The 27,015-nt window shown below is 33.6% G+C and overlaps 1 protein-coding gene across 1 annotated transcript in view; it reads right to left on the reverse strand.

The window, feature by feature from the left end:
* The window catches only part of ROBO2 (roundabout guidance receptor 2), a 561,209-nt gene that overhangs the window by 97,618 nt on the left and 436,576 nt on the right, over window positions 1-27,015 (reverse strand). Inside the window, exons 11-17 of the mRNA XM_047100461.1 lie at window positions 25,338-25,419; window positions 24,723-24,885; window positions 22,927-23,093; window positions 18,514-18,635; window positions 10,414-10,645; window positions 7,573-7,697; window positions 5,169-5,340 (exon numbers count right to left, since the gene is read on the reverse strand). Of these exons, the coding sequence (XP_046956417.1) occupies window positions 5,169-5,340; window positions 7,573-7,697; window positions 10,414-10,645; window positions 18,514-18,635; window positions 22,927-23,093; window positions 24,723-24,885; window positions 25,338-25,419 (1,063 nt within the window). The remainder of the gene's footprint in view (window positions 1-5,168; window positions 5,341-7,572; window positions 7,698-10,413; window positions 10,646-18,513; window positions 18,636-22,926; window positions 23,094-24,722; window positions 24,886-25,337; window positions 25,420-27,015) is intronic.

Below are 27,015 nucleotides of genomic sequence, written 5' to 3' on the forward strand. Positions count from 1 at the left end.
ATATTCCCAAATCCCCAATCGACACTCTTCCCCTCCCCCAACCCCCGCAGAATCCTAAGGTTAACCCTTAGTTGCATGAAGAATGAAGATTCCAAACATCTCATGAAAATCAAAAGCTAGAAAGCTGAAAGGCTAAACAGACTTTCAACAGATGTCCACTGCAAAGATTGTGTTCAAACCTCAAATTTCATCAAGTTGGGAAAACAGATAAACATATTAGGTTTTTCACTGAACCATCTTGAGAGCCATGATTTAGAAGAAAAGATCATGTTGAGATTTTGCTTGAGAATAAGGTCAAATATAAACAGCCCTATACTAACAAATGTAAAATCCAAACCACCACAAGATCAAGATGATCAGCCAGTAACATAACTTACTTTAGAACAAAACCCAACTTTCTTTAGAAGATCACAAAATTTTATGGTATGCATCAGCAATATCTAGTATACAGTAAAAAAATACTAAACACGCAAAAACAAGCAAAATAACAGCAAAAGAAAGAAAGAAAGAAAGAAAGAAAGAAAGAGGCACAAACAACAGGAAAAAAAATGACCAAAGGTCAAGAGAAAAGGTAATCAATAGAAACAGACCATAAGATGATACACATGTTGAAATTAGGAGACAAGGACATTAAAATGGCTATTACAATATGTTCATGGACTTAAATTAATAGAGTCATTATAAACGAATATATGAGGGATGAAAATGTAAAAGAAAAACAATGGAAATAGTAGAACACAAAAGTGTATTATATAAAATTAATAATTCACTGGATATTTTCATTTCTGCCCATAAAGAAATAACAGGTATGGGACATGTAATCTCACCATAAATAAGTAGAAAACTAAGCAAATATGTAAAACAAAAGGGAAGCATTGTGAAAAAAGGGAAATAAACAAGGGAGATCATATTATTTTCATAGCTTTTGGTCAAATGTGGCTAAGTTAAAGAAATAGAGGAATTCAGGGACATTAAGGAAATTGAATTTATGGAACAAAATATCTGAAAAAAAATGAGTAACATAAAATACTTTCCTTAGTTTTAATTTACTTAAAAGAGAATTAATGATTTAAAGTCAAGCAAAAAGTAATACCTTAGTTTGTATATTGGTGTTTATTATATGTATAAGAGTAAAATTTTAACAATAGAAAAATATTGAGAGCAAGGAAAATGGAATTATATTTTTTAAGATCCTTATAGGCAAATCCTAGAGTAACCATTATTAAAAAAATAGTGGATATAAACTATAATATAGAGAATTATTTAATTCATCCAAATGAAATTGGGAACTTAGGAAACAGGAATAGAGTTAGATAGAAAACAAATAGCAAGATGGTAATTCTAAGCCAAAACACATCACTGATTACATTAAAGATAATGGTGTAAGCATTCCAATTAAAAGATTGTCATATTTTTAAAAACTTTTTAAATGTTCATTTTTGAGAGAGAGGGAAAGAGCACATGAGCAGGGGAGGGGCAAAGAGAGAGGGAGACACAGAATCTGAAGCAGTATTCCGGCTCTTAGCTGTCAGCACAGAGCCTGATGCAGGGCTCTAACTCACCAACTATGAGATCATGACCTGACCTGAAGTCAGATGCTTAACCAACTAAGCTAGCCAGGTGCCCCAAGACTGTCATATTGAATTTAAAAAAGAGTTAACATGCAGTTTAAATAACAGAAATGTACAGTTTCTCTGTAAAAGGATGGAAACAACACAAGCCATACAAACACTTATAAGATAATTAGCTATTAGTATAGCTATAGCTATATAACACTTATAAGATAATTAGCTATTAGTATAGCTATAGCTATATAACACTTATAAGATAATTAGCTATTAGTATAGCTATAGCTATATAACACTTATAAGATAATTACCTATTAGTATAGCTATACTAATATAAGACAAACTAAATTTCAGGAAAAAGATCTTACTGGCTTATAAAGTGGGGCATTCCATTGTGATAAAGGGTAAGTTCATTAATAAGATATAACAACCCTAAAATGTATTCACTTAAAAGGAGTAGTAAAAAACAAAAACGTATAGATGGAAATGAGAAATACCCAAATCTTTAATTACAATAAATTTCCAGACTCCTTTCTTATTGATTGAAAGAATCAATAGGTAGAAAATTAGTAACGACCTAAATAATACTACCAACTAATCTGACATGACATTTATAGAACATTCCACTGTAAAACAGAAATATATACATACTTTTCAAGTGCACAAGGAACATTCATTAAGACCTAATGCTGGGCCATAAAATAAGTCTCCATATTTAAAGGCTAAATTCATACAATATACATTCCCTGAACTCATTGGAATTAAATTATATATCATAAAGAAAAACCTATCTGAAAAATCCCAAAACATTTGGAAATATAATGATATGCTTCCAAATAACCTCTACAAAGTAAAAAAAGTCCTTTGGGGAAGTGAAAAGTATTTTCAACATTGTGATAAATGGAAACATAACACCTCAAAATGTGTAAGATTCAGCTGAACATGTGTTTAGCAAGAAATGTATAACTTTATATATCCATATTAGAAAAGAAGGAAGGTCCAAATCATTGATATAAATATCCATCTTAAGAAGCAACATAAAAGTAAGTAGAAGAAAAAAGAGCAGAAATTAATCAGAAAGAAAATAGCAAAGTCAAAAGTTTCTACTTTGAAAAGATTAATAACATTGATAAATCCATATCAAGACAGCTTGAAATTGAAGGGTAAGGAGCAAAAAAAAAATGGAGGAAAAAAAAGAGAACACAAATTCTCATCATTTAAGCATAAAAGAGATGACATTACCACACATCCTGCAATCATCACAACTGAGTGTATTATAAATAAAGAGGTAGTGCAAATAAGCATATGATTATAAATTCAACAACTTAGATGCATTAGACAAATTCAAAACCAAATGTCCATTTATCACAACCAACACAGGACTAATAAAATTCTAAATAAATGTAAATTCATAAATATAAATAGAATCCACAAAAAAAAAAAAACCTCTAGGCACAGATATTATCACTGATTTCGACAAAGTATTTAAGGAAAAATAATTAAAAGGCCTACAAAAACTCTTACAGACTATAGTAGAGAAAGGAATACTTCCCAATCCCTTTTATAAAGCTAAATACTCTGATTCTAAAACCTGACAAAGACATTAGAAGAAAATAAATCTATTGATCAATATCCCTCATGAACATGGATGCAAAATTTTTTTTTTTTTTACCAGATGTTAGCAATTAGATCCAGTAGTATCTACAAAAAACATATTTTGACCATGTGGGATTTAACCCAGAAACAAGTGCAAGATTTATTCACCTTTAAAACAATACAATAGAATTTACCATATTAAAACAAATAAGAAAAGAGATAGAATATTACTTGAATACACTCAGAAAAATATGTCACAACTATTAAAATAAATAAGTGAAGTAAGGTCAAAAGATAAAAGGGCAATATATAAAATTAACTTTATATATAATTTAGAACAGTTAGAAAAGGAAATTTTACAAACATACTTATAATAGTATAAAAAATCAAATAGGGAAAGTTTAATAAACCATGGGATGATATACTTATTAAAATAAATAAGCCTCAAACCTCAAACCACATGCAATTACTTTAAGATGAATTATAGACATAATTATAAGAGCTAAAATTATAAAGCTGCTAGAAGAAAATATAAGAAAATGTCTTTGGTATCTGTAGGTAAGACACAATTTCTTAGAAAGCACTACACATAAAAGAAAAATGTGGTAAATTGTTGTTCACTAAAATTTAAAAATTTGCTGATCAAAAGACACTATTAAGAAAATAAATGCATAGACCAGGAGAAAATATTTGCAATACAAATATATGACAAAGATCTGTACTCAGAATATAACTTCTTCTACCCAGTAACAAGAGACAAGCAATACAATTTTAAAAAGGCAGAGATTTGGAAATTTTACATAAGAAAATATGCAAATGGCCAATAAACACATGTAAAATTGTTCAACATCACAAGCTATCAAAGAATATTGACGTTTAAACGACAGTGAGGTAGTCTTTAAACTCATTAGAATAACTAAAATTATGGACTGGCAACTTCAAATAATATAGATGTACAAAAAGTGAAAGTCATATTCTTTGTTAATGAGAGTATAAAATTATACAACAATATGAGAAAGTGTTTGCAGGTTTTTATACACTATGTCAATCCTATTACCCAGAAATGCCACTTCTAAATGTTTCTCTAAAGGAAATAAAAACGTATGTCCTCAAAAAGACTTACACAAGAATATTCACTCTCTCAGGAGAAAAGCAGAGAAACAAAATATGATACATTCACCGACTGAATACTGCTCAGAAATAACACATATGAATTGCAAACCTGGGTAAATCTCAAAACACATTGTTTAGTGAAAGTTAGACACATATTATTATATTTTGCCTGATCCCACTTAGATATATTTCAAGAACAGGCAAACACAATGCTACTAGGGAAAAATGTTCTGTAATCATGATAGTAGATTTGATAGGCATTTCTTCTTGGGGCACCTGGGTGGCTCGGTAGGTCAAGTGTGTGACTCTTGATTTCGGCTCAGGTCATGATCTTAGGGTTTGTTGGTTTGAACCCTGCATGGAGCTCTGCCCTTACAGGGAAGAGCCTGCTTGGGATTCTCTATCTCCCTCTCTCTCTGCCCTCTTCAGCTCTCTCACTCTCTCTTTCTCAAAATAAATAAGTAAACTTAAAAAAAAAATAGGGATTTCTTCTTCAGGATAATATCCTCCGATTAAAAAGTTTCTTCTGGCATGTTTCTGGTTAAATTTTGATATTTTTCTGGCTAAAAGGAAGTATGCAGGTTTGAAATATAATGCATTTTTTTCAGTAACTGCCTCATTTCCTATTATATTTCAATGACATCAAAATTATTCATGAAATTACTGACTGAAAATTATTTTCAAATTAACTTTCAGCATTTAAAGACTTAGTGCTAATAATTTAAAGAAGTTTGTGGGAATCTTAAGAGCACAAGAAATTGCTAATGATTTCTTCAAGAAGCCCTAGTGAGTCAGCCTATTTGCCTATGTGATGAGGGCACCCTCTCAATCATTGCTGCATATCCACTCTTAGGAAATAGGTTAAAAAAACCTACACACACTGGTACTTACCAATTATTATCGGCTGCGGTTCACTTTTTACTCCAATCCCTGCACTGGTACTAGCTGCAACCTCTACCCGGTATTGAATACCTGGGAATAATCCACCAATTATGACAGATCGAATGGCTGCATCCACAGTTTTGTTGATATGGAATCGCGTTTCATTCCCCAGACACCAGATCTATAAAAATGTAAAGCGAATAACAAAAGAATATAAAATTATCCTTTCTGTTAAGTTGATGAAATATTTTTTAGTAGTAACCAATCTATTCTCTAGGCTTATAGAAATATTTGTAAATGACATTTTCGAGAGCCTAATTTTGCAGTTTATTTATATATGTGTATGCGTGTTTGTGTGTGTGTGTGTGTGTGTGTATTAAAGGAAGAACAATAATAAAAAAAGGAAGAACAATAAGGGAAGCTAAAACTATGCCATGTTCCTTTATACCTTATAATCAACACTGAACGCTCATCACACAATGATTCTTTTAACACTTCTGTAAAGTGGTCTTTGGTTATACACAACATTCGGGTATGGATTAAAACACATAAACTCCTCTGCTTAATTTATTTATCAAGATTTATTATGCATATAATCTATTAAAATACAGTGATTATGAGTTGTAATATCCAAGGTATATAGGCACACATCTAAGTAATTTATATTTTATTTAAGAAAATATTAACTTACCCAGAAGTAGTTAACAAGATTAATTGACCTAAGTTATAAGTATTGACTGAGATGAAATTAAAGCCAGTATTTACATCGACAGTAATAAATCTTAATATTGATCAAAACATATGTACACACACACATACACATGCATGAGAACAAAGTGGTGAAAAGTCTTTAAACACTGATGTGAGAGAACCTAGGCTTTTACCACAAGTAAGAATCACATTTTAAGGCATACTTTTTTTCTGAGATATGGGGATTTGTTACTGTCAAATGCATTACAAAAAGGATTACACTGTGAACATATATTTGTATTCGTAACACACAGTATTTCATAATCTACATATAGACACATAATTGGGAACACACATAGTTTGTTCCTGAAATGGGTAAATTCCTGACTTTTTATTTAAAATAATTCTTGTAAACTGTATATTTCTTTTATTTGCACAATGATATCTAAATTACTAATGTAGGAATATTTAGGCCTCACCAAAATATACACTTTGTTACCAAAATAAGGCAATCTCATATGAGTGAAAAAGGTTACAATTTAGGACAAAATCTATCATGTTATAATCAAAATCAGTATTTAAGTAAATGGAATTTTACTAAAATTTAGTTCCAGATAATACAAAAGTATAATCTTAACTTCATTAAAACACACACACACACACACACACGCGCGCGCACATGCACGCACGCACGCACAAGTATGATCATACTTTGCTGTTAAAACGATGTGCTCTAATCCTTGTAAAATGTCATATATATATTTATAATTATAATTATGCTATTGTAAAACTTATATTTCACACACATGTTTCTTTATAAAGTGATGGGAATAATTTTAGAGTAAGTGCTTCTGTACATTGCTTGTTCCAGTAAGTTAACCTTTAACTTAGGAAAATTCTATTTTGAATATATTATTTTTTATTAGAAATAACAGAATTCAATCTGCAATGATTTCAGTGCAATTATTCAGCTTCATTTTACATAACAGCTATAAACTTTTGGGGTGAGGTGGGGTGTCTAGTTTTCTATTCTAATAGATCTATCTAGCATGTTAATTTTCAAAATTCCATAAATAACTATTAATAGCAAAAATCTTAGTTTTGAATTTTTATAAGGTTTAATGAGGTGTTTTACCGTTGTATGTGTTCTAATCACATCACAGCTAATCAAAATTTTATTTCTCAAAGTTAGACTTCTTCTGTCTCTTAAACATCAAACGATGGCAAAAAGACAATGGATGTATACTGTTTCTAAACAGCAACAAATTTATCAGGAGCCTCTGCCTCCAACTTTCTAAACCTTGGAAGCATCTTTTTATGAGACCACAGTTTAAACATATCCCTGCTAAGGCCCATTACAAAGAAAGTTAATAACAATGATACAGGAAGTTTCTGGAAGGAGAGTTTCACTACCCACTCTTGAACCCAATCTCTCTAAATCTTTGAGGTTCTGAAATCATGCCATACTAAAAAAAACAAAGACCAAAAACCAAACACTCCACTGTTATGGTTTACTAGTCCAAGTGAGTTTGTGTTATCTGTGTCTTGGGGTTCGTTTCTAACTCCTTATGCATTTGTTTCTTTACCTGTCATAAAACAATATAAAAATTACGTTACACCCAGACTCAATCAGAGAGCCTTTGGAGACATGCTTCATGCATGTGACACTGAGACTTCTTTGAGAAGCTTCTCTGTGAGCCTTTCTTCTTCACTCAGGCCCTACCTTGTATTCTTGGATAATTCCATTCTGATGGTCTGGAGGAGGAGGATCCCAGGAAACACTAATACTTGTGCTATTGTGGCTTCCAACTGTCAGCACAGTGACAGATTGTGGAGGGGCACTTGGGGCTGCAGAGGAAGTAATTAGAATAAACACAAACTGTAAGTCTTGATGTGCATTAATACCGCTTATAGAATATGAGGATAAGTAGCATGAGGTCTGGTTTCCAGTAGTTCTGAATTTGCATGTATTATTCAACAGTGACAGTTTTTTTTTTAATGTCCTTTAAATATAATGGATAGATTTAAAGCAAATACAACAGCTGTGTTAATATGTGCTCAATAATAAATTTAACAACTTACATTCTAATGAGTGTTTTCTGTATGCCCAGCGCTGAGCTAAGTGTCATATTTAATTATCACACTAACCTCAAGAAGCAAAAACAACTCTTATCTCAGTTTTACAGAAAAGGAAAGAAGAGAGTACTAAGAAGAGAGCTGTCTAAGTCAAACACCAAGGCAGAATTTGAACCCAGAGAGGTCCGGCTATAGAACTTTGGTTATTTGACTCCAATAGGCTCTCTTTCTGGAAAAAAACAAAACAAAACAAAACACCCCTTTCAAAAGTATTCTGAGAGGATGCATTCCTCAAATTGTCATCAAATGTTTTCTCTGAATGGTGTCATTAATGACAGTCTTTTTGTTTTGTTTTATTTTGTGTTTAATAAATAAAATTAGAAACACAGCAATAAATTTCACCAATATAAGAAAATATACTTTTTTTCATATTGGGAAAAATAATTAACATATACATAGTCTCATAACGTAAGATTTAAAACTTATATAGATGGGCAAGACTTTCTGAAGTTATAAATGAAAACAGTTCATGTTGGGTCAGATGTGAAATGGATAGGTTTTAATTTCCTATACTTCTCATTCTTTATGGTTTCTCCTATAACTAATTATAATCATACTGAGAAAAGATGAGTGAGAAAAAAATTTCTGATTTTAGACTGCAGCATCTGCTCTCCAGTCTATCTGAGAGCTGAAAAATACTGATTTACAGGAATTTTATCAATTTTCAGTAAATCTCTGAGTAGGAAAAACAAAATGAAATACCAGTTGAAACAAAAATCAAAGAATTTTGTGGCATTAAAGGATTTCTGTGTAAAAGGATCAATGCTTTCATAACTCTAGAGTTTAATCCTTTGAACATATGTACAATTGAACGGTAAAAGATATTTTAAAAGCCTATTGATAAAGTCTCCCACGTTTAGTAAATTTGTCACTGAGGTATGACCATATTTGCATCAAGATATTGGATATACACAGACATGGTAGCACAATACCACTCTTTATTATTCCTCTATATGATAACATTGCTCCAACATAGGGCACAATGATATAAATCCAACCACGTGTTCACCAGTGTTGTGGTGCATTGAAAAATAACACTTTTGAAAACTGCTTTCTCATTTGCCTTGCTGCCTGCTTAGAGAGAACATCATTCCCGCTCTCCTGACAGGTCAGTTATTCCAGGGCTCAGCTTCTTTCTACAGATGTGGAAGAGCCCAAAACACTGCTTGTCATTCCCACATGCAACCCAGCTGAGTTCCCGTTTTTTACCTTCCGAAGGCCACATGCGTTGGAAATGAACGCATACCGAATGGTGCCAAATGTCTAGTCGAGAGGAAAAGTCTCACTATGGTGAGATTCATTTGTGGAAGGAAGTAGGCTTCAACTATAGCATTTTGTATCAAATTCGCCCACGGCACTCAGGAGTAGTACATATTTTCAATATAAAGTAAATTTTAACGGTGGATGAAGATATTATTAATTTTTAGGAATTTTTTCTTTACATATCGTACAAGTAGATTAATGGTATCTTTAAGATAAGTACTACAGCCCATGTCAGTGTATCACATTGTAAACCAATGTGAACATAACATTTTCACTGGGATGCTGATTAGAAGGTATGTATAACTTAACAGCTCTTTTGTCAAACATGAACATCTACATTAGCATAAGCAACCTACATACATTTTCTTAAGTTGTTCTCATATGGATTTATAAACAATGGCTTTTTTACAGAGCTGTGCACATAAAATTAGTAGAAAAGCAGAAAAGGAGGGGGTTATTGTACTTGGCATCCGACTTTTTGTACTCTGATAGTACCATATATTATAAGCCTCTCGTTTAGTGAAGGGGACACTGGTAAATTACTGATTCAAAACCACGTTAATTTCACGTCCATCACAGATTGACTTTAAAGTATCTGTGTGCAAGACAATTTCTAAATGGGGGAGGGGGAGGGAAAGTCACTAATAAGAATGCTATTGCAAACATGCAAGTGGCCTTCTGAATGAGAAATTAGGAGTCAGACTGGCAGAGCCCACAGGGAAGGAGGCTTATAAAAAACAAAACAAAACAGAACATACAAACAAACAATAAAAAAACAATGTAATGCTCTGGTACGTCAGAAAAAAAAGACAATGAATAGCCTGTGTTCTTGAGTTTCCAGTAGCCTGTCCCTTAATGAAGCCAAATGAGCTCAATCCATATTAAGAAAAATAATACGGGACAATATCATAATCAAATTCCATTGTACTGACAAACTTTGGAGTAAATGTTTACTGAAGAAAAATTCACATTACTTAAATGCCATTTTTAAAAATCTCTCAGATTCCGTGGGATTCTCAGAAAAAGGAGAAAATGACACTTCCTGAATTCACTTTTTATATCCTCTCTTGATATTCTTCTAAGGTAGGTGATAAATTAGAACTTCAACAGAAATTGGCTTCGTTATGTTTTAAGTTTGCCTTTTGTTAGAAATCTGAAAACTGACCTTCTTCAGTAGTACGAACTATTTTAGATTCACTATCCATTCCTTGGAACTCATTAAAATATGGTCGAACTTTAATTTCGTAAGTCACCCCCTTTTTCAGGTTGACTAAGACAGCGCTTCTCTCGGTTGGGACTTTGGCATCTAAATTCTGCCATGCTGATGTAGCCTGCAGGCCTGAAGTCTGACGATACATCACTCGATAGCCTTGAATAAACTGGGGCTGGCGATCAACCTGAAAAACACAGCATAAAACCAAATGGAAACATTTTAGATATGACAATGAACCCATCCTCATTTCTCTTGTACCTATTTCAGTCTTCAACTCTCTCATCTGGGTGACACCACTGCTTGGTAATTTATCTTCCTGCTTCTTGTATCTAATTCCAGTTCTGAATTCACATGGCCCTCAAGTTATTATTCCCAAAATGAAGAGTGGAACAACTCTCTCTCCTGTTTAAACTACTCCATAGTATCTAAGATATCTACTTAGTTAATTCAAATTCCTTAAAGTAGCACAAAGGTCTGATAAAGCCCAGACCTGCTGATTTGTCTAGCTTCATTTCTCATCTGTCCATCCTCTTCCTATATTCAACAGTTCCCATTTTTATGAATGGATATGTAATGTGCTGCTTCTCAGGAATTTCCATTCTTATCTTTTGTCCATTCACTAATGTCTTTACTCACTCAAAACCTTTCTTGAACTCCTACTAATCAAGTTACTGGTCAAACTACATTTATAACTAATACACATAAAAAAAATGCTGTGAATGAGATGGACAAGGAGCTAGGAAAACCTGGAGTAGAGAAGAAGTTGACAGAATCAGGAAGGGGAGAAAGCATTTCCCTGAAAAAGAGCAAGTGCTGGGATCTGCAAGGAAAGTAGGATCAATTATTCCAGAGGAAGAAGTGTAGAAACAGCATGTATAAAATTTCTATGGTGGGTTGGCTGGGTGGCTCAGTAGGTTTAGCATCCAACTCTTCATTTGAGGTCAGGATATGACTCCAGGGGCGTGGGTTCGAGTGCTGCATCAGACTCCATGCTAAGTGTGGCACCTGCCTAAGATTCTCTCTCTCTCTCTCTCTCTCTCTCTCTCTCTCTTTCTCTCTCTCTCTCTCCCTCTGCCTGCTCCTGCACATGCTCTCTCTCTTTCTCTCTAAAACAACAAGCAAACAAACATTCCTATGGCTGGAGGAAGTATATGAGAAGACTGGGAATTGTGAAGCTAGAGCATCTGTTTTAAAGGAATATGAAGGGGCATCTGAGTGGCTCAGTCAGTTGAGTGACTGACTCTCAATTTAGGCTCAGGTCATGATCTCACAGTTTGTGGGATCGAGCCCTGCATAGAGCTCTGTGCTGACAAGTGTGGAATCTTGATTGATCCCCTCTCTTTCTCTCTGCCCCTCTTCTGTTTTCATTCCCTCTCTCTCTCTCTCTCAAAATAAATAAACACACTTTAAAAAGGCATATGAAAAACTCCTACCCACTAGCAAATTATTAAATGAAAGACTTTAATTAATTTACCAGTTTCTAGCTCCCTGAATAGACCCACTATTGGCACAATTTGATAACTTTCTTGATCCTTTCATTCACTTAAAAGACAGAGAATAAGCAGCTGTTTTGAATGAAAATCTGAAATTTTGACTCTGAAAACTCATACCGAATAAAAATTTGAAGAAGCTCTATTGTTCACTCATAATAATTACATGAACACTGAATACATAAAAAATGGAACCTACAAATAAAACATGTTCTCCTTACACATTTATTAAACAATCTCTATTGGAGTTTCACCATTGTCTCATTTTCAGGGAGAAGAGGATTTTTAGCTTTTTAAATATTTTTAATGACATTTTTTGTAAGAATTGCTTGATTTAAAAATAACTATCACAGCACCTTCTTCAACTAATTTTCCATAGATTATAGCTTAATAGCCATATTCTAAGAAGCCTTTAACTTGACATATTTCACTGTCAAATAAAGTATAAAACTTAATGGAGAAGAGATGGAAGGACCTCATTTCAGGAAAAGTTGAGAGAGAAGAAATAGAGAAGATGAGGAAGAAAATGGTTATTTCAACTTTTTAAAAACTTCATCCAACTATTAACACATGAATAAAAGGTATTCCCTTATGTATTAACATCTAACATTTATTTTTTAGTTGCTGCATTTAACAATTATCTTTAAGTGAAAGCAGAAAATTTTAAAACACAGAACCTCAATCAAAATATAGTGGAACAAAGGGGAATTTTTCTATATTTAGAACGTCCAAGCTAGAGAATCCATGAAGCTGGTGGGCTGAACATATGTGTTTCTATGTCTAGCTAAGTCTTAACAACTTCCTTCATCCACTTCCATCTAACCCTCAAAGACTTTCTGGAATTAGTGCTATACTCATATGAGATTATGTCAAGAAAAGTTATCCCAGCTCTGATGCCAAAGCTCATGATCTTTGAATCTTTATCCATGCTTGGTGTTTGTACCAACAGGCATAATTTTTGAAGTGCAGAAGTTCTTCTGACACTACAAACAAGGCAACTCAAAAGCAAAAGTTAAATTGATGAGAGCAAAAGAGAGATGTCTTTAATCAAAACTGTCAATGTTCAAAAATTCCTTGCAGCATATGTTAAAACAACATTAAGCTGGCATTTTATAAACTTCTCTGCATTCGCTTTAAGTGAATTTATATACTGAAAGAAAGACATAACTCACAATAATAGCTTGTTAATACTGAAAGAAGCAAGCTGTGTTTTTAGGAAGAACATTAAGCAGCTGTTTCCAGATGAAGAGAGTGTGTAAATCAGGGTAAATTGGTTTTATCCATGTTTGGTTTTCATTAATTAAGTGTTTTAGGGACTTTATGAAGCTAATGTTTACTACACAGCATCGCCTTGCTCACTTCAGTGTACATTGCGTTTAACCAGTATATTCTCGTGGCCTGCTTAATAACTGAATAGTTTAACTTGGTTTTGTGCAGTTGCAATATTCTTTTCAGAAGAAAATTTGTTGTTACAGGTGGAAGCAGAAATGAAGATGCCGAACATTACCTTTAAAAAACTAGGTGGGATTTGTATTGGATATGTGTTCTGTACCACTGACTTTTAGAGCACATTTTGACAGGTGGTCATTTTCAAGTTAAACCATATGCTTGTCACTGATTTTATTAAAATTCTGTTTATAAGAAGGAGGATTTTCTTTACAGTTGATGATAATCAGAGTCCGGCCACAAAATCATGGGTTTACAGAATTTTAAAAATTTGTATTTTCTGAAATAGGAATAAAAAAGCATTGTCTTCAGGAAAAAGTCAAAGGATGAAGCAAGTTTCCATCTTCCAATCATAAGGTCCCAAATGAGCTACAGTTCAGCCTTTTAAATTTTCTAAGCTTCAGTTTTCTTTTCTTTTCTTCTTTTTTTTTTAGAGATAACTATTGTTTTATTTATTTATTTTTTTATATAACTTATTGTCAAGTTAGCTAACATACAGTGCATATAGTGTGCTCTTGGTTTTGGGAGTAGATTCCCGTGATTCATCACTTACATGCAACACCCAGTTGAGCCTCAGTTTTCTTAATTTGCTCAAATAATATTCATATTACATGGGTCCAGATACAATTAAATGCTATCATAAGTTAAAGAATTTTGTAAGTTGTAGGCATGCACAATGACAGAGCACCCTTGTTAAGTTAGGGATATGGTAAAGACAAAAAAACGTCCATATGTGACCCTCAAATCAGCATGCCCATAAATGTTTAAGTGAGATGCTTACCACCATCTTTTCAATTTAAAAAAAAAATCCATCTCAATTGAAAATTCAAAGTGAATTTTCTTTGGTGAGCTAAGCCTGCTAAGTGGCTGATCTGGATTAAGCTGAGATGTGAAATTCTAGTTTGCCAATGCACACTTTCAATTTCAGTAGCTGTGATGTCTAAAGGGCAAAGGATCTGTGGTTCTTTTTGTCCTTGAACAAAAACAAGACAGACAGACAGACAGACAGACACACACACACACACACACGAATAACTGTTTATGAAATAAGAGATTTATTGCTATTTTCTTTGTGAAACATTCATTTTCTTACAATTTTTGCCTACCCTCATTATAAGAGCAGTCATCTTTAGAAAGCACCCATTACTAACTACTGTTACTTCAAGATTAGCCTTGGTAAACCACGTCAGCTGGCCTCCAAATCTAAATACATGGGTTGGGGGATATATTTCTCTTCTCTAATATCACATCTGTAATTCAGATACTAACAGTGTAATAATTTATTTATTTATTTTTATTTATTTATTTTTTAACATGAAATTTATTGTCAAATTGGTTTCCATACAACACCCAGTGCTCATCCCAACAGGTGCCTTCCTCAATGCCCATCACCCACCCCTCCTCCCTCCCACCCCCCATCAACCCTCAGTTCATTCGCAGTTTTTAAGAGTCTCTTATGGTTTGGCTCTCTCCCTTTCTAATTTTTTTTCCCCTTCCCCTCCCCCATGGTCTTCTGTTAAGTTTCTCAGGATCCACCCAGTGTAATAATTTAAAGAACGTATACATTTAGCAGTTGAAAATATGACATGGAAGTAAAACATTTGGCTATAATTTCTTTAGCAACTGACCCCTCCCCCATTCTGACTTTATTTCACTTAAGTTACCTCTCAGATACACACTTACCTCATGTGTAACTACTGATTCGTGGGGAACAATACCCTGTGATATAACTGAACACTTTCTTTTTTAAAACAAAAATAAAAATGTATTAAAACAACTGATCTGATCATTCAACAGACAGTAATTGAAAGGGCATTCTGTAATAGATGCTCTGCATCATTTCACAAAAATGAAAAACATGGACTCCAGACTCACAGAAGCCAAACTCATGAGAGAGAAAGATATGCAAACTAATAATGACAAGCTTCGTGGGACACAGAGATGAATATGACAAGGTTCCTCTCCTGGAAGAACTCCCAGACTACAGACCTGCAATTTTGATCTAATTTGATTTATTCTTTTAAACTCAGTGACTTTTAAAGTGATTAACTTCATAAACATAATGACTTTGATTCTTACTCAAATAATTTCCACATTTAGAAGCAGCTTAAAAGAAGTCCTTTCAAAACTCCCCACAGAGCTGAGACTTTTTCAATTGAGATTGAAGAAAAATCTGCTTTAAAAATACAACTATTTGCTTGGCTTTCTAGTTTTATATTTGGCCAAAGTTACAGAGAGATGGAAGAGGCATGTCAGATACTACCCTTCCTGTGCCACTGGAAAAATGATGAGGTCATTATGTTCCTTCCATGGGAGTAGAAGAACAGAAATCATTATACACAGAAAACAGGATAAGTCTATGCAAAATAATGTTAAAAATGGAATCAGAAACAATGTAGTCTTAAATAATTATTATATACTTAGTTTTATTGTTGTTGAAGTGTTATCCACTTTTGTACTCATAGGCCAAAATTTTGATCATGTGATCTGGCTTAAGAAGTAACAGAATGTCCCCATCTAGGACCTAATGCCAAATCAATTCCACCATTAAAAGGTAGGCCTTCTGAATATATATTGGTCTACAGTTTATCTTTAAAGTAAAACACACACACACACACACACACACACACACACAAAAGTATATTTAAAGTAAATAAATTCTAATCCTATTTTTACAGGTGTGGGATATTGGGAATATTGTTCAACCTGAATACATTGGCTTCCTTTTATAAAGTTATAGAAGTACACTAACCAGCCTTAAATGTTATTTTGGGTTTTCCTGTTCTAATATGATAACGCCTTCAAATTTCCCCATATAGTTGAAAATAAGTGGTGATGCCTTTTCTGGTGCCTGAAGATAGAGTTAATCACTTCTTCTTTGATTGAAACCTCTCTATAGGGTACATATATGCCTGTTATGGCTCTTATCCCTGTCTATTGTCATTAAGAATTTCCATGTTTTTCTCAAGTAGATTTGTGTTTTTTTGATAGTTCTCCACCAGATCTAGTATAAAATTGGCCCACAAAAAATGTTTGTTGGGTTGGATTTCTTCAATGGATTTATTACTGAGGGGACACTGGAATAATTCTCTTTAATGTTATTTTATACTTCAAATATAATTAAGAACTGATGAAAAATAGCCAGTTTTCCTTTCTCAGCTCCCTTTTTGATGGAGTTGATAAATGGTTATTTCCCTAAAGAAACATGGACTCTAAAAGCAGATGGTGAAAATCCAATTTCTTCTTACTTAGTCATTCTTTTACTACAACAAAAGAGCAATGATAGTGACAAAATTATAGTCTCCCAGTTAATATCAAAATTAAAGTAAACATTTTGTAAGTATCTGTAACTCAAATGTCCATTACTTATACAATACACAAGATCTATCACAGACATAGAGGGCTTAAAGAAGTTGTGGTCTTCTAACATCCTGATATATTATGGATTTTTAGAGGTTATAATAGAGAAATCGTAGATATAAATAAGACGTTGGCACTAACTATGTTATGCACAGGGAAGAACATTATCTGGCTCTTCTCAAAACACAGACACATACATAGATACAAACACATATACACAAATGTTAGTATTCTCTAATATGACTAATGTGGCTATTTTTACGCTATTTGTTGTTTTTACTCTAGTGGCTACCAAGTGATCAAAACATTTTGCATTTTATATAACAGTGGGTAGGTTGGCATTTAACAATGATGGAATTGAATATTCCTAACTTATACTAACATATCAACTTGCTTCTTAAAATCCATTACTTTCTTACTATATATGTCCAGTTATTAAAACCATATTCATGTTTTGGTGCTGCTACTTGAGATTCGGCTAAAAGAATTTAGAGATGATTTATTTAAATTCAGAAAGTAACTCGGTCAAATTAAAAATTTTTGTGCTTCAAATGACACCACTAAGAAAGTCAAAACCAACCCACAGAAAAAATATTTATGGACAAAAAACATTTACAAATAATATATCTGATAAGTGGTTTGTATCCAATATATAACAAGCACAAGTCTAAAATAAGGACAAACAGCCCAACTTAAAAATGAGCAAGGAATTTGAACAGACATTTCTGTAAAGAAGATATACAAATGTTCAAGCACATGAAAAGATGGAAAACATCATTAGTTATTAAAGAAATGCAAGTCAAAACCACAAAGATATTCCACTTACACCTACTAGAATGGTTATAATAAAATAGAAGATAACAAGTGTTGAGGAAGTTGTGAGAGAAATTGGTGAGGATGTGGAAGAAACGAACTTCCAAGCATTGCTGGTGAAAACAAAATGGTATAACCACTTGTGAAAACATTTTGGCAGTTGATCCAAATGTTACAGAGTTATCATTTTACTCAGCAATTCCTAGGTAGATACCAAGAGAAATTAAAACACATGAGAGAAATGAAAACATATGTCAACATGTACTCAAATGTTTATGGCCCCCTCATTCATAGTAGCCCCAAATGGAAACAACTGAAAGGTGCATCAGGCGATGAATAAACAGAGTATGTGATGTATCTGTGTGATGGAATGCTATCCAGTAATAAAAAGGAACAAAGTACTGATACATATATTACAACATGTTTGAACCTGGAAAACCTGACACTGAGTGAAAGAAGCAGGACACAAAAGACTACACATTGCCTGATTTCATTCATATGAGAGGAACAGGCACATCTACAGAGGCAGAGAGTAGATCGGTGCTTGCAAAGGGCTAAAGCAGGGGGAATGGAGGAGGCACTCCCAACGAACACAGAGTTCTTTCTATTTTCAGATGATGTAATGTCCTAAAGTCAGATTTTGAGGATGATTGCACAATTCTGTAAATAGAGTGAAAACAGAGCTGCACACCCTAACTCTGATAGGTTAATTATATCTCAGTAAAGCTTTTAAAAAATAAGATGAAACACATCATAGTTCTATTACAAACTATCTTACTCTTCCATTCTATTGAATATTTTTCTTTTTTGCCATTGATTCCACCTTGATTTAAATGATGAGGGCTTCTGTTACTATTTGTGTGTTGATTCTCATTTTCCTTGTTTGATTTGTTTTCTCAAAGGAATAAAAGAAAGTGCCATTAACACTGCCTTTGAAACTTACCGTCCACGTGACTTGAACAGTGGTGGGAGTCAACACAACTGGAGTATGGAGACGGACAATGACATCTCCCAGTTCTTTCTGTACTTGTCTATGGTCCACTCCTTGTGCTGGTGGGCTGATATCTACAGAGATAACCATTCCCAATAGTTAAAAATTCATCATAAAATTCCAATTTGTATTGTATAAGACAATATTATAGGTCATTAGAAATAATTGCAGAGGAAAAAAATGAAACCTTTATTGACAAACAACACAACAACAACAACATTAGAGCATATTTATATACATACCACCCAGGGGCTAGGACATAATTTGAGAGATGATATTTATCTTTCCTAAAACAATATTAATAAAAGTGTTCATAATCTCTTACTCCCTTCAAATACATTGTTCTGGAAGATCTATTATTTGCTTATTAAGGAATAAAGTATGTGCCATAAGACTTCTTTAGGAACATGAGTTTTCTATAGACGCTGGCATATGGAAGGACTTTCCTGAGTAGTTAACAGAGCAATATCTGAAAACTGCTGTTATAGGAATTTTTTTAATCCCTTGTCCCAATTGGAAGACTGTGTGTTCTTACTCCTTGACCTATTCCAGACTGGAAGCATGGAAATAACATAATCAGGGGAAACTGAGAAGTGAATTATGTCACCAATGGTTAACAAAGTGAGTGAAAGAAGGGAAAATGCCCCTCACCCTCCAAATTCACAAAAATATTTTGACCGAAAAAAGTAGAATACTGATAAACTGTTCTAGAGTAATAAACTTTGAGCAGGACTTCAATATCTGACAAATAAAAAAGGAATTCAGCTGCTTTTTGGAAGTGATAAGAGAGAGGAGAGGGAAAAATCATTGCAATATTTAGAATGATATACTCTCAGCCATATATTGTTTGGCCCTGTATCCATCATTCATATAATACTATTCTATTGTTCCATACAATGGTTTATATCCTATGTGCCATTAAGAAAAAACTAAGATAAATTACATTCAATTCATCGAATTGATATCACAGACTAAATTTCACACATACTCAAATCAACTGCTTTAACTGGTGCACAGCAATATTAAGTTGAATTGTTTTTTCTCCAACTAATTTCTTTTTTTTTTTCCTCCAACTCTTTTTCAAGGAAGGAGTCTAATTTGAAATAATTCATTTTTAATCCTGTTTTCTCCTATTTTCTCAGGCCACAATACAACACTCTTGCAAAAATATTTTTAAGTGCATATCTCAGTCATAACTTAAATTGGGTACACTAACTTAAATCGGGACATCAATAGTGAAGGGGGTGAAGGTTATGGGCAAAATGGGTGACGGGGAGTGGGAGGTACAGGCTTTAGTTATTAAACGAATAAGTCATGGAATAAAAGCTATAGCATAGGGCACATAACCACCAGAAAACAAATTGGTGGTTGCCAGATGGGAGGGGGATATGGATGAAATAGGTGAAGGGGAATGAGTACACATATTTTGATGAGCGATGAGTAATGTATAGAATTACTGAATCATAATGTTGTATACGTAAAACTAATATAACACTGAATGCTAATTATGTTCAAATTTAAAAATAAATTAATATATATTTTTAAGCCACAGAATAGGGAACATAGTCAATGATGTTATAATAGTGCTGTATGGTGACAGATGGGTAGCTACTCTCGTGGTGAGCATAGCATAATACAGAGATGATGGCTCACTATGTCGTACACCTGAAACTAATGTAACATTGTGTGTCAACTATACTCAAAAAAATTCAAAAAAGAAAATAAAATTCTCAAGGATCTTAGCATGACTTGGAAGAATGCATTAATTTGGCATTAGCATTTGGTATATAATTAAAGTGTTGCCTTTATTAGTATTTGCAATTTATATCAATAATTTACAAACTTGATTATAATTAAAACAGGATTAAAATATCTTAGAACTCTTCTGCTGTTTTCCAACCCTCTGTACCAATCTGAGTAAAGCACAAACTTATCTCATGACTCAGGATATATATTTGCTGCTATTATCTGGAAAATGTAAATGTAAATAATAAAAAAAAATGAGTGAAAAAACCAGGACATTAATATTTGGGAACTACACTTTGGTGATTTTGTCCACAGTTCCAGTGTTTTTCATCCTTAACATAAATAGCATAACTAGTTTTACTTCATTTAGGAAAAAAAAACATTAATAATATTATATGAATAATATTGACCTTGCTGTCATATCTATGGTCTCCTGTGATATTGATAGGACAAGTATTTGCTGCCTTTCTAAAATAAAAGATTTCTAAGTTCTATGGTACTTAGTATCTTTAAGTATATTTAAAAACATCTTTAATATCTTTAAAAATGATGTTAATATCTTTAATATTTTAAAAATAAGAGCTCACATAGCAAAGTATTCTTTGAAAAGAAGTGCTTTGCTGAATGCAAAGCTGCTAAAAGTATGATGTCAAAAAATGATCCTGCCATTCAGACACAAAACATGAGTTTTCCTATTAAATATCTGTTAAGAGAACATAAGTCTTTTGCTCTATGTAGTCTCTCAACTGGAACAAGCCAGATCACAAACAACTTTTCATTAATCTTTTTTGACCTTTTCACCAAGAAGTTATTTTATGAGTCAAGATTTAGTGTCTGGCAGTTATGGAATGATCAAGAAGGTCTGCCGGATATAATCACAGCAAGAGTCTCCCCCATCCTGTTATCTTCCACCTTTCACTGCAACTGCACACAAAAACTGACTCTTTCTCTCTACACTAGTAAAAATGACCTTGTTACTGTAATTTCTTGAGTGAAAACCATATATGTCTTCAAGTTCAATAATTTAATTTACTCATTAAATCCAGACACACTAAAGGAGACTGGATCTAAGGAAGGTGAAATATAACCAGTTTCAGATCTTCAAATTCCTTGTTGTACTTTTTCTTTCTCTAGAGACAGGTTCTTTACCTACAGGCCCTTTATCATCATGGAAAATTAATCACATTCCTGCTTAGAGAACAATAGCAAAGTGGCATTCCCTCCTCCCTTGACTGTCATCATGTCAGCAACGTTACAAAATCACGTGGTGACTTTATTTCACTTGATTCCTTGGCGCCCTTCTCTGTTATAATAGCACGCTAGTTACTATCACTGAACTACATTGTAATTATAATAATATTTTTATGGCTGTATGGTGCTTTTCATTGCATAAAAATACTACTTTGAATTATATCCTGTTCAAAGCCTTTTACAAATAAGAAATAATTAACCCTTTCTCAAGAACCCTGTGGGAAGCAGGTTGTAACAAATAATAAAGCCATAGTGTCTGCTTTATTATTTCCAGCTACTACTAGTAGGAAGGGAAATTGTAATGCAACATCCTGTATTAACCCCTAGACTTCATGACATCTTAATTTGAAGAGACAGGCTAATAAAGATTAGAAGAAAAACTTCAGTTTTGAGATTATAATATGCTGGGTGGGTTTTTTTGAGTTTTTATTTAAATTCCAATTAGTTAACATACAATGTATATTAGTTTCTGGTGTACAGTATAGTGATTCAACACTTCCTATACAACACCTGGTGCTCATCACAGCAGGTGCATTCCTATATCCCCATCAGCTCTTTTACCCATCCCCCCACCTAGCTTCCCTTCGGTAACCATCAGGTTATTCTCTATAGTTGAATCTGTTTCTTGGTTGGCCTCCCTCTTTCTTTTTTCTTTCCTTTGCTTGTTTGTTTTGTTTTGTTCTTTAAATATTTTTTTTATTAGCCAAAATAATCACATACCTCACAAAGAAAACTTGATTTACTCCTTTCTGAAACAAATTGCTCCTTTAACCGTCTGATAAAAGACACTATAGGGATGCTTGTCAAACTTGACCAAACATCAGCTGGAGAGCACCTTACCACAGATTGCAGGGCTGCACCCCCAGAGCTTCTGAACTGCGGATCCAGTCTGCCTTTCTAACATGGTCCTAGGTGATGCAGATACTGCTTCTGTAGGAACTACACCTAGAGACTCTCTGCACTAAAAACAGAATTCTTGAACACTACGACTAATGATGATATCCCTATCTGGGCATTGTATCCATTAAAGATCAGTTTTTGCTATTGCAAAATTAGTTTCGAAGGTGGCACATGTTTCCTCCCTTTGAAATATGGTAAAGCCCTAACTTAGGTGATTTACTCTTACTATGTATATGGACCCAATTATTTTGTTTATCTTTTACTAAACAGACCCTGACAATTCCCAGAAGAGGACACACTCACCAAGGTGAACAGCAAGTTCCTTTCTCCTTCCCTGGATCAGGTCTAATGAATCATTGTAATAAGTGATCAGACACATGTATCTTTCCTCACACAATCCCATTGTTCTCAAAGATCTGCTTAATGCCTCCTTCCAGAACCAGTCATGTTTACAGCTATTGAAATTACCTTGTGTGCGCACAGGATCTGACATGGGGCTTGGGTCGCTCAGACCTTGGGGGTTGATTGCTCTGACCATGAATAAATAGATCGTGTTGGGCCGCAGGCCTCTCACTGTAAAGAGGGTGGTCTTCACATGGTTTGCCACTGTCTGCCAGCTATTGCTCACGGATTGGCTGAAACATGAACAGGACTTTCATTTAAAGAACTGTCTTAAAGGTATCGGAAATGGAGTTGGGCATCAATGACAAAAGTTAATGGCTGAAAATTAAACACACACACGCACAACACTTGAAGTGTTAAGCCCAATAAATGAAACATTTGGATGATTTCTGTTTATTCAACAACAAAGCCGAGCCCACCTAACGGAAGTGCCATGCACAACAAAATTAAACTCAGCCCAGGAGATGTGACAGCACTTTGCTAATGCACAGCAGCCCACTAAATGAATACCTGTAAAAGGAACAGAGGCCAAGATCACAACATCAAGTTTATACAATAAATATGGTCCTCGTAAATGTATATATATATATACCTTGAAAAGAATTAACCTGTAGAAAGAATAAATGGACTACAGAGTAAATTATGCCAATACATTTTCCTGTTACAAGGTGTGTTTTCTTTTGCATCAATTCCACATGCAATATTATAATAGAGCCTTCTAAAACTACATATCTGTAAAAGAAGAAAGGAAGCACGTAAGGAATATTTTCCCTTGGTCACATTTTTAATAAAATTGTACATTACATAGTACTGTGATTTCTCATCTTCAAATGGTGAAATAGCTCTGAAAATATGTGTGGAAACCCCTTAGCAGCCACTTACAGATGGGATGCCCATTTACAAAACTTTGTCTAGAGACAAATGCTGTTTTTGTTCATAACGAGAAGAAAATTGTGATTTTTCAGGGCCGACCATTTACTTTTCAGCAGTTCTTATATATTAAAGCATGAAAATTATAGAAAAACAGTATTTTGAACGTTGGACATGACATATTTATTGATCATTACCTTAAATAGATTAGGGAAGCCTAAAATGAAAGTAATGATTTGTCCTAATGCTTGAAAATGACAGTGGCTATCACTATCTTTATAAAGGCAAATCAAAGCACATTGAAACAATGCAAACTTCATTTTCTCATTTGTATAAAAATTTTATTAAATTTTCATGGTGATTTTATCATGACATTTGCTAATTTATAGTCGATACCCTTACATTGATGAAATTTTTTTTCAAATAGCAATTGGGCATATCTTTGTTTTAGCAACCAGAAGTACATGGAATCAATTCCGTGGCTGTAGTTTTTCATTTTTAAGGCATATCCAATTAATGTATTAAAATATAGAGCATAAAAACAATGGAATGACTTTAAGTTCTGCTTTAATTATTAGGAAGCAAGTTTCCAGGGTTCCATGCCTCAATAAATATTGCAGAACTTAAAAATGTCTGTGCCCAATTGAATTACTTTCTGCCTAGTTCTCATGACAAAAATCTCATCTTGAATCTTTACAATGGTCAGGGTAAAGAAGGGATCTATACGATTATGTCATGAGCTAGATCCCCATAGGCTTAGGCATGGGTAATGCATAATTTAATCCTATAATCAACTTATAAATGAAAGAATAACAACAACAACAAAAAACTAGAGTAAATCCTTGAATAAAATCAGATATAAAAGATAAGTACTGAAAATGCACTGTTAAACATGTTCTTAAGATAAAACAGCAGGATAGCTCACATGAGATTTTAGGATATAGGAGCTAAAGCAAAAACCCATGGAGAAAAGAAAAGGAAGTGTCCCATACCTGAAAGCCTCAATGATATATGCACTTGCTGGAAAGGCTCCAGGGGTACCTGGTTGCCAGGACAAGGTGACACTGTTCTTAGTAACATCAGTGACCTGTGGTTTGGATGGTGGCCCTGGCAGGTCACTTAAATCATAATTTTTACTGATTGTTGCTCCAGAGTCTATAGAGGACAAACAGAAAATGCTTCGTTCCTGATTGCATATACTGACATAATACTTAAAAACAGGAAAAACAGTCTGTTAAAGAAATTGACCTAGACAATGAGCAGTTCATTTTCATGAATCAAAAGTATATAAATGAATATTTGCTTTTCCGACATGTTACCAAATGCTTACTTTCACATAAGCTCTAGAATTGCTTATTCTTCAGAGAGAGATAATAAATGCACTTATCAAGGACAAAAAGCAAGAAAATCTCTCTCCTTAACTATATCAGATTGCATATATGCAATGTTTTGTGGAGGAATTGAAAAGTGGCATACGACTTAGTTTTTACATTCAATGAATTTAAAATCTGAATCTGAATTCTGAATCTTCAATTGTTATTTGGTAATAGCTAATCACTAAAATGGACTCGAGTTTTCTTCTGTTAAGGTAATTCCCAAGGACTCACCAGTCACATCCAGCACAGCACTCCAGGAAGTCTCCCCACTTGAACTTGTAGCCACACAAGTATAAGTACCAGTATCAGAAATCTAGTGTGCAAGGAAGGGAGAGAATTCAACTCTTTCAATTAATTTGTATTTCTTCAATCTCAACAAGGTAATATTTAATTTCTTAAAATGTGGTGTGTTATTTAGCTGTCAAAATTATTCATTAGAATGAATAATAGGTACACATAAAATATTAAAATAAACTCATATAATATATTATTTTATTCATAAAAGGAATTCAATGATTTTTTATTATACTTCTACAATTAAATGTTATTTGGTAAACTCTCTTTGACCCTCTTGCCTCCGTGGTAATGCCCTTATCTTTGTATAACTCCAATTTATAATGGGGCTTCGCTGTGTGAGAGTTACATGCAGGCAACTCAGGACAGAACTTTTCAGAACCTTATAAATATTCAGAGATGAGTAATGCAAAGCTGTCCTCTCTATCTCCAATACATTACGTTTCAATGGAGAAAATGTACTCAGGAGTAAATAAGCACTGAAATAACACAGGGCTGACTTTTCTTTTTTTTTAAGACATGGAGAAAGTGAAGAAGGAAAACACACACACACACACACACACACACACACACACACACACACAAAACCTAAGCAACTAAATCTCTCCCCATAAATAAATTAGTATTCACTTATATTTAAGTTGGAGTAGTGTGACAGAGAATGAAATAAAGTTGTATCATTAAAAACCAAGCAAACCATGTCTATGGAATCATTGCACTTTAGAGCTGAAAGGGACCATGCAAATAACTCATTCATTACTCTTTAAAGCGTACTTAAAAATTGCCATTTCATCGGTCACTTAAACTGTTTTTGTTATTCATTTGAAGAGTGGCAAAAGATTTTTAAAGTAGTTGAGAATACAATCAGTTTGATCACCAAACTGAATGAGGCAGGTCATCTGACATAAGATTAAAATTCTGTGATAAGGATGAGTCTAATTGTTGATGAAATCTGAGACTTCATGGAATATACCTGCTGGGTTCAAAATGTAAGTGCATTGGTGACTCAACCTTCCACAACTAAGTTACAGGTAAATTATTAGTGCATGGATGTTACTGCTGTGCCACTGTTTTAATTGATTTTAAATGTCATTATGTATTGTAACTTGAGTTTCAAAGTGCTCATCATTCAAACGGCACATCATTCTTTAACATGTTATCTTCATACAATTGTCTTCTATTATACAGCAGGATGATGGGGGATAGCCACTGTAGAAAGAGCCATTCTTTCAAATGTGGCTGTGCATGCATTATAGTCATTAGAAATCTCTCCATTTAAGAAGCATCACTCACAAACTAAATATAATGAGCCAAGGTTGGATTTTAATGCGATGTTCATTTGAATATGGTCTGTGAAAGAGTAAAGAATTTGCATTTTATTATAGCTGTTGAACTAAAATGTAGCACTTGTTATTATGTGCAAATGCTAAAATAAGTGTATGTAGGTAATGCTTCTTAACTACATCTCCTTGTCATTGTGTAGAGACACGGTCTGACATTAGCTGTGGTAGGTAGGTTTTAATGAGTATGGGAATATTCTACTTCTCGAAAGACACAGATTCAGTTACCAATTAGCTGGACTATGAGAATACAGTGTTCATCACGTTATTTTCCC

Source organism: Lynx rufus, unplaced genomic scaffold (assembly GCF_022079265.1).
Source record: "Lynx rufus isolate CCGP_SWC_20201006 ecotype Redwood Valley unplaced genomic scaffold, mLynRuf1.p SCAF_5, whole genome shotgun sequence".
Lineage (NCBI taxonomy): Eukaryota > Metazoa > Chordata > Mammalia > Carnivora > Felidae > Lynx > Lynx rufus.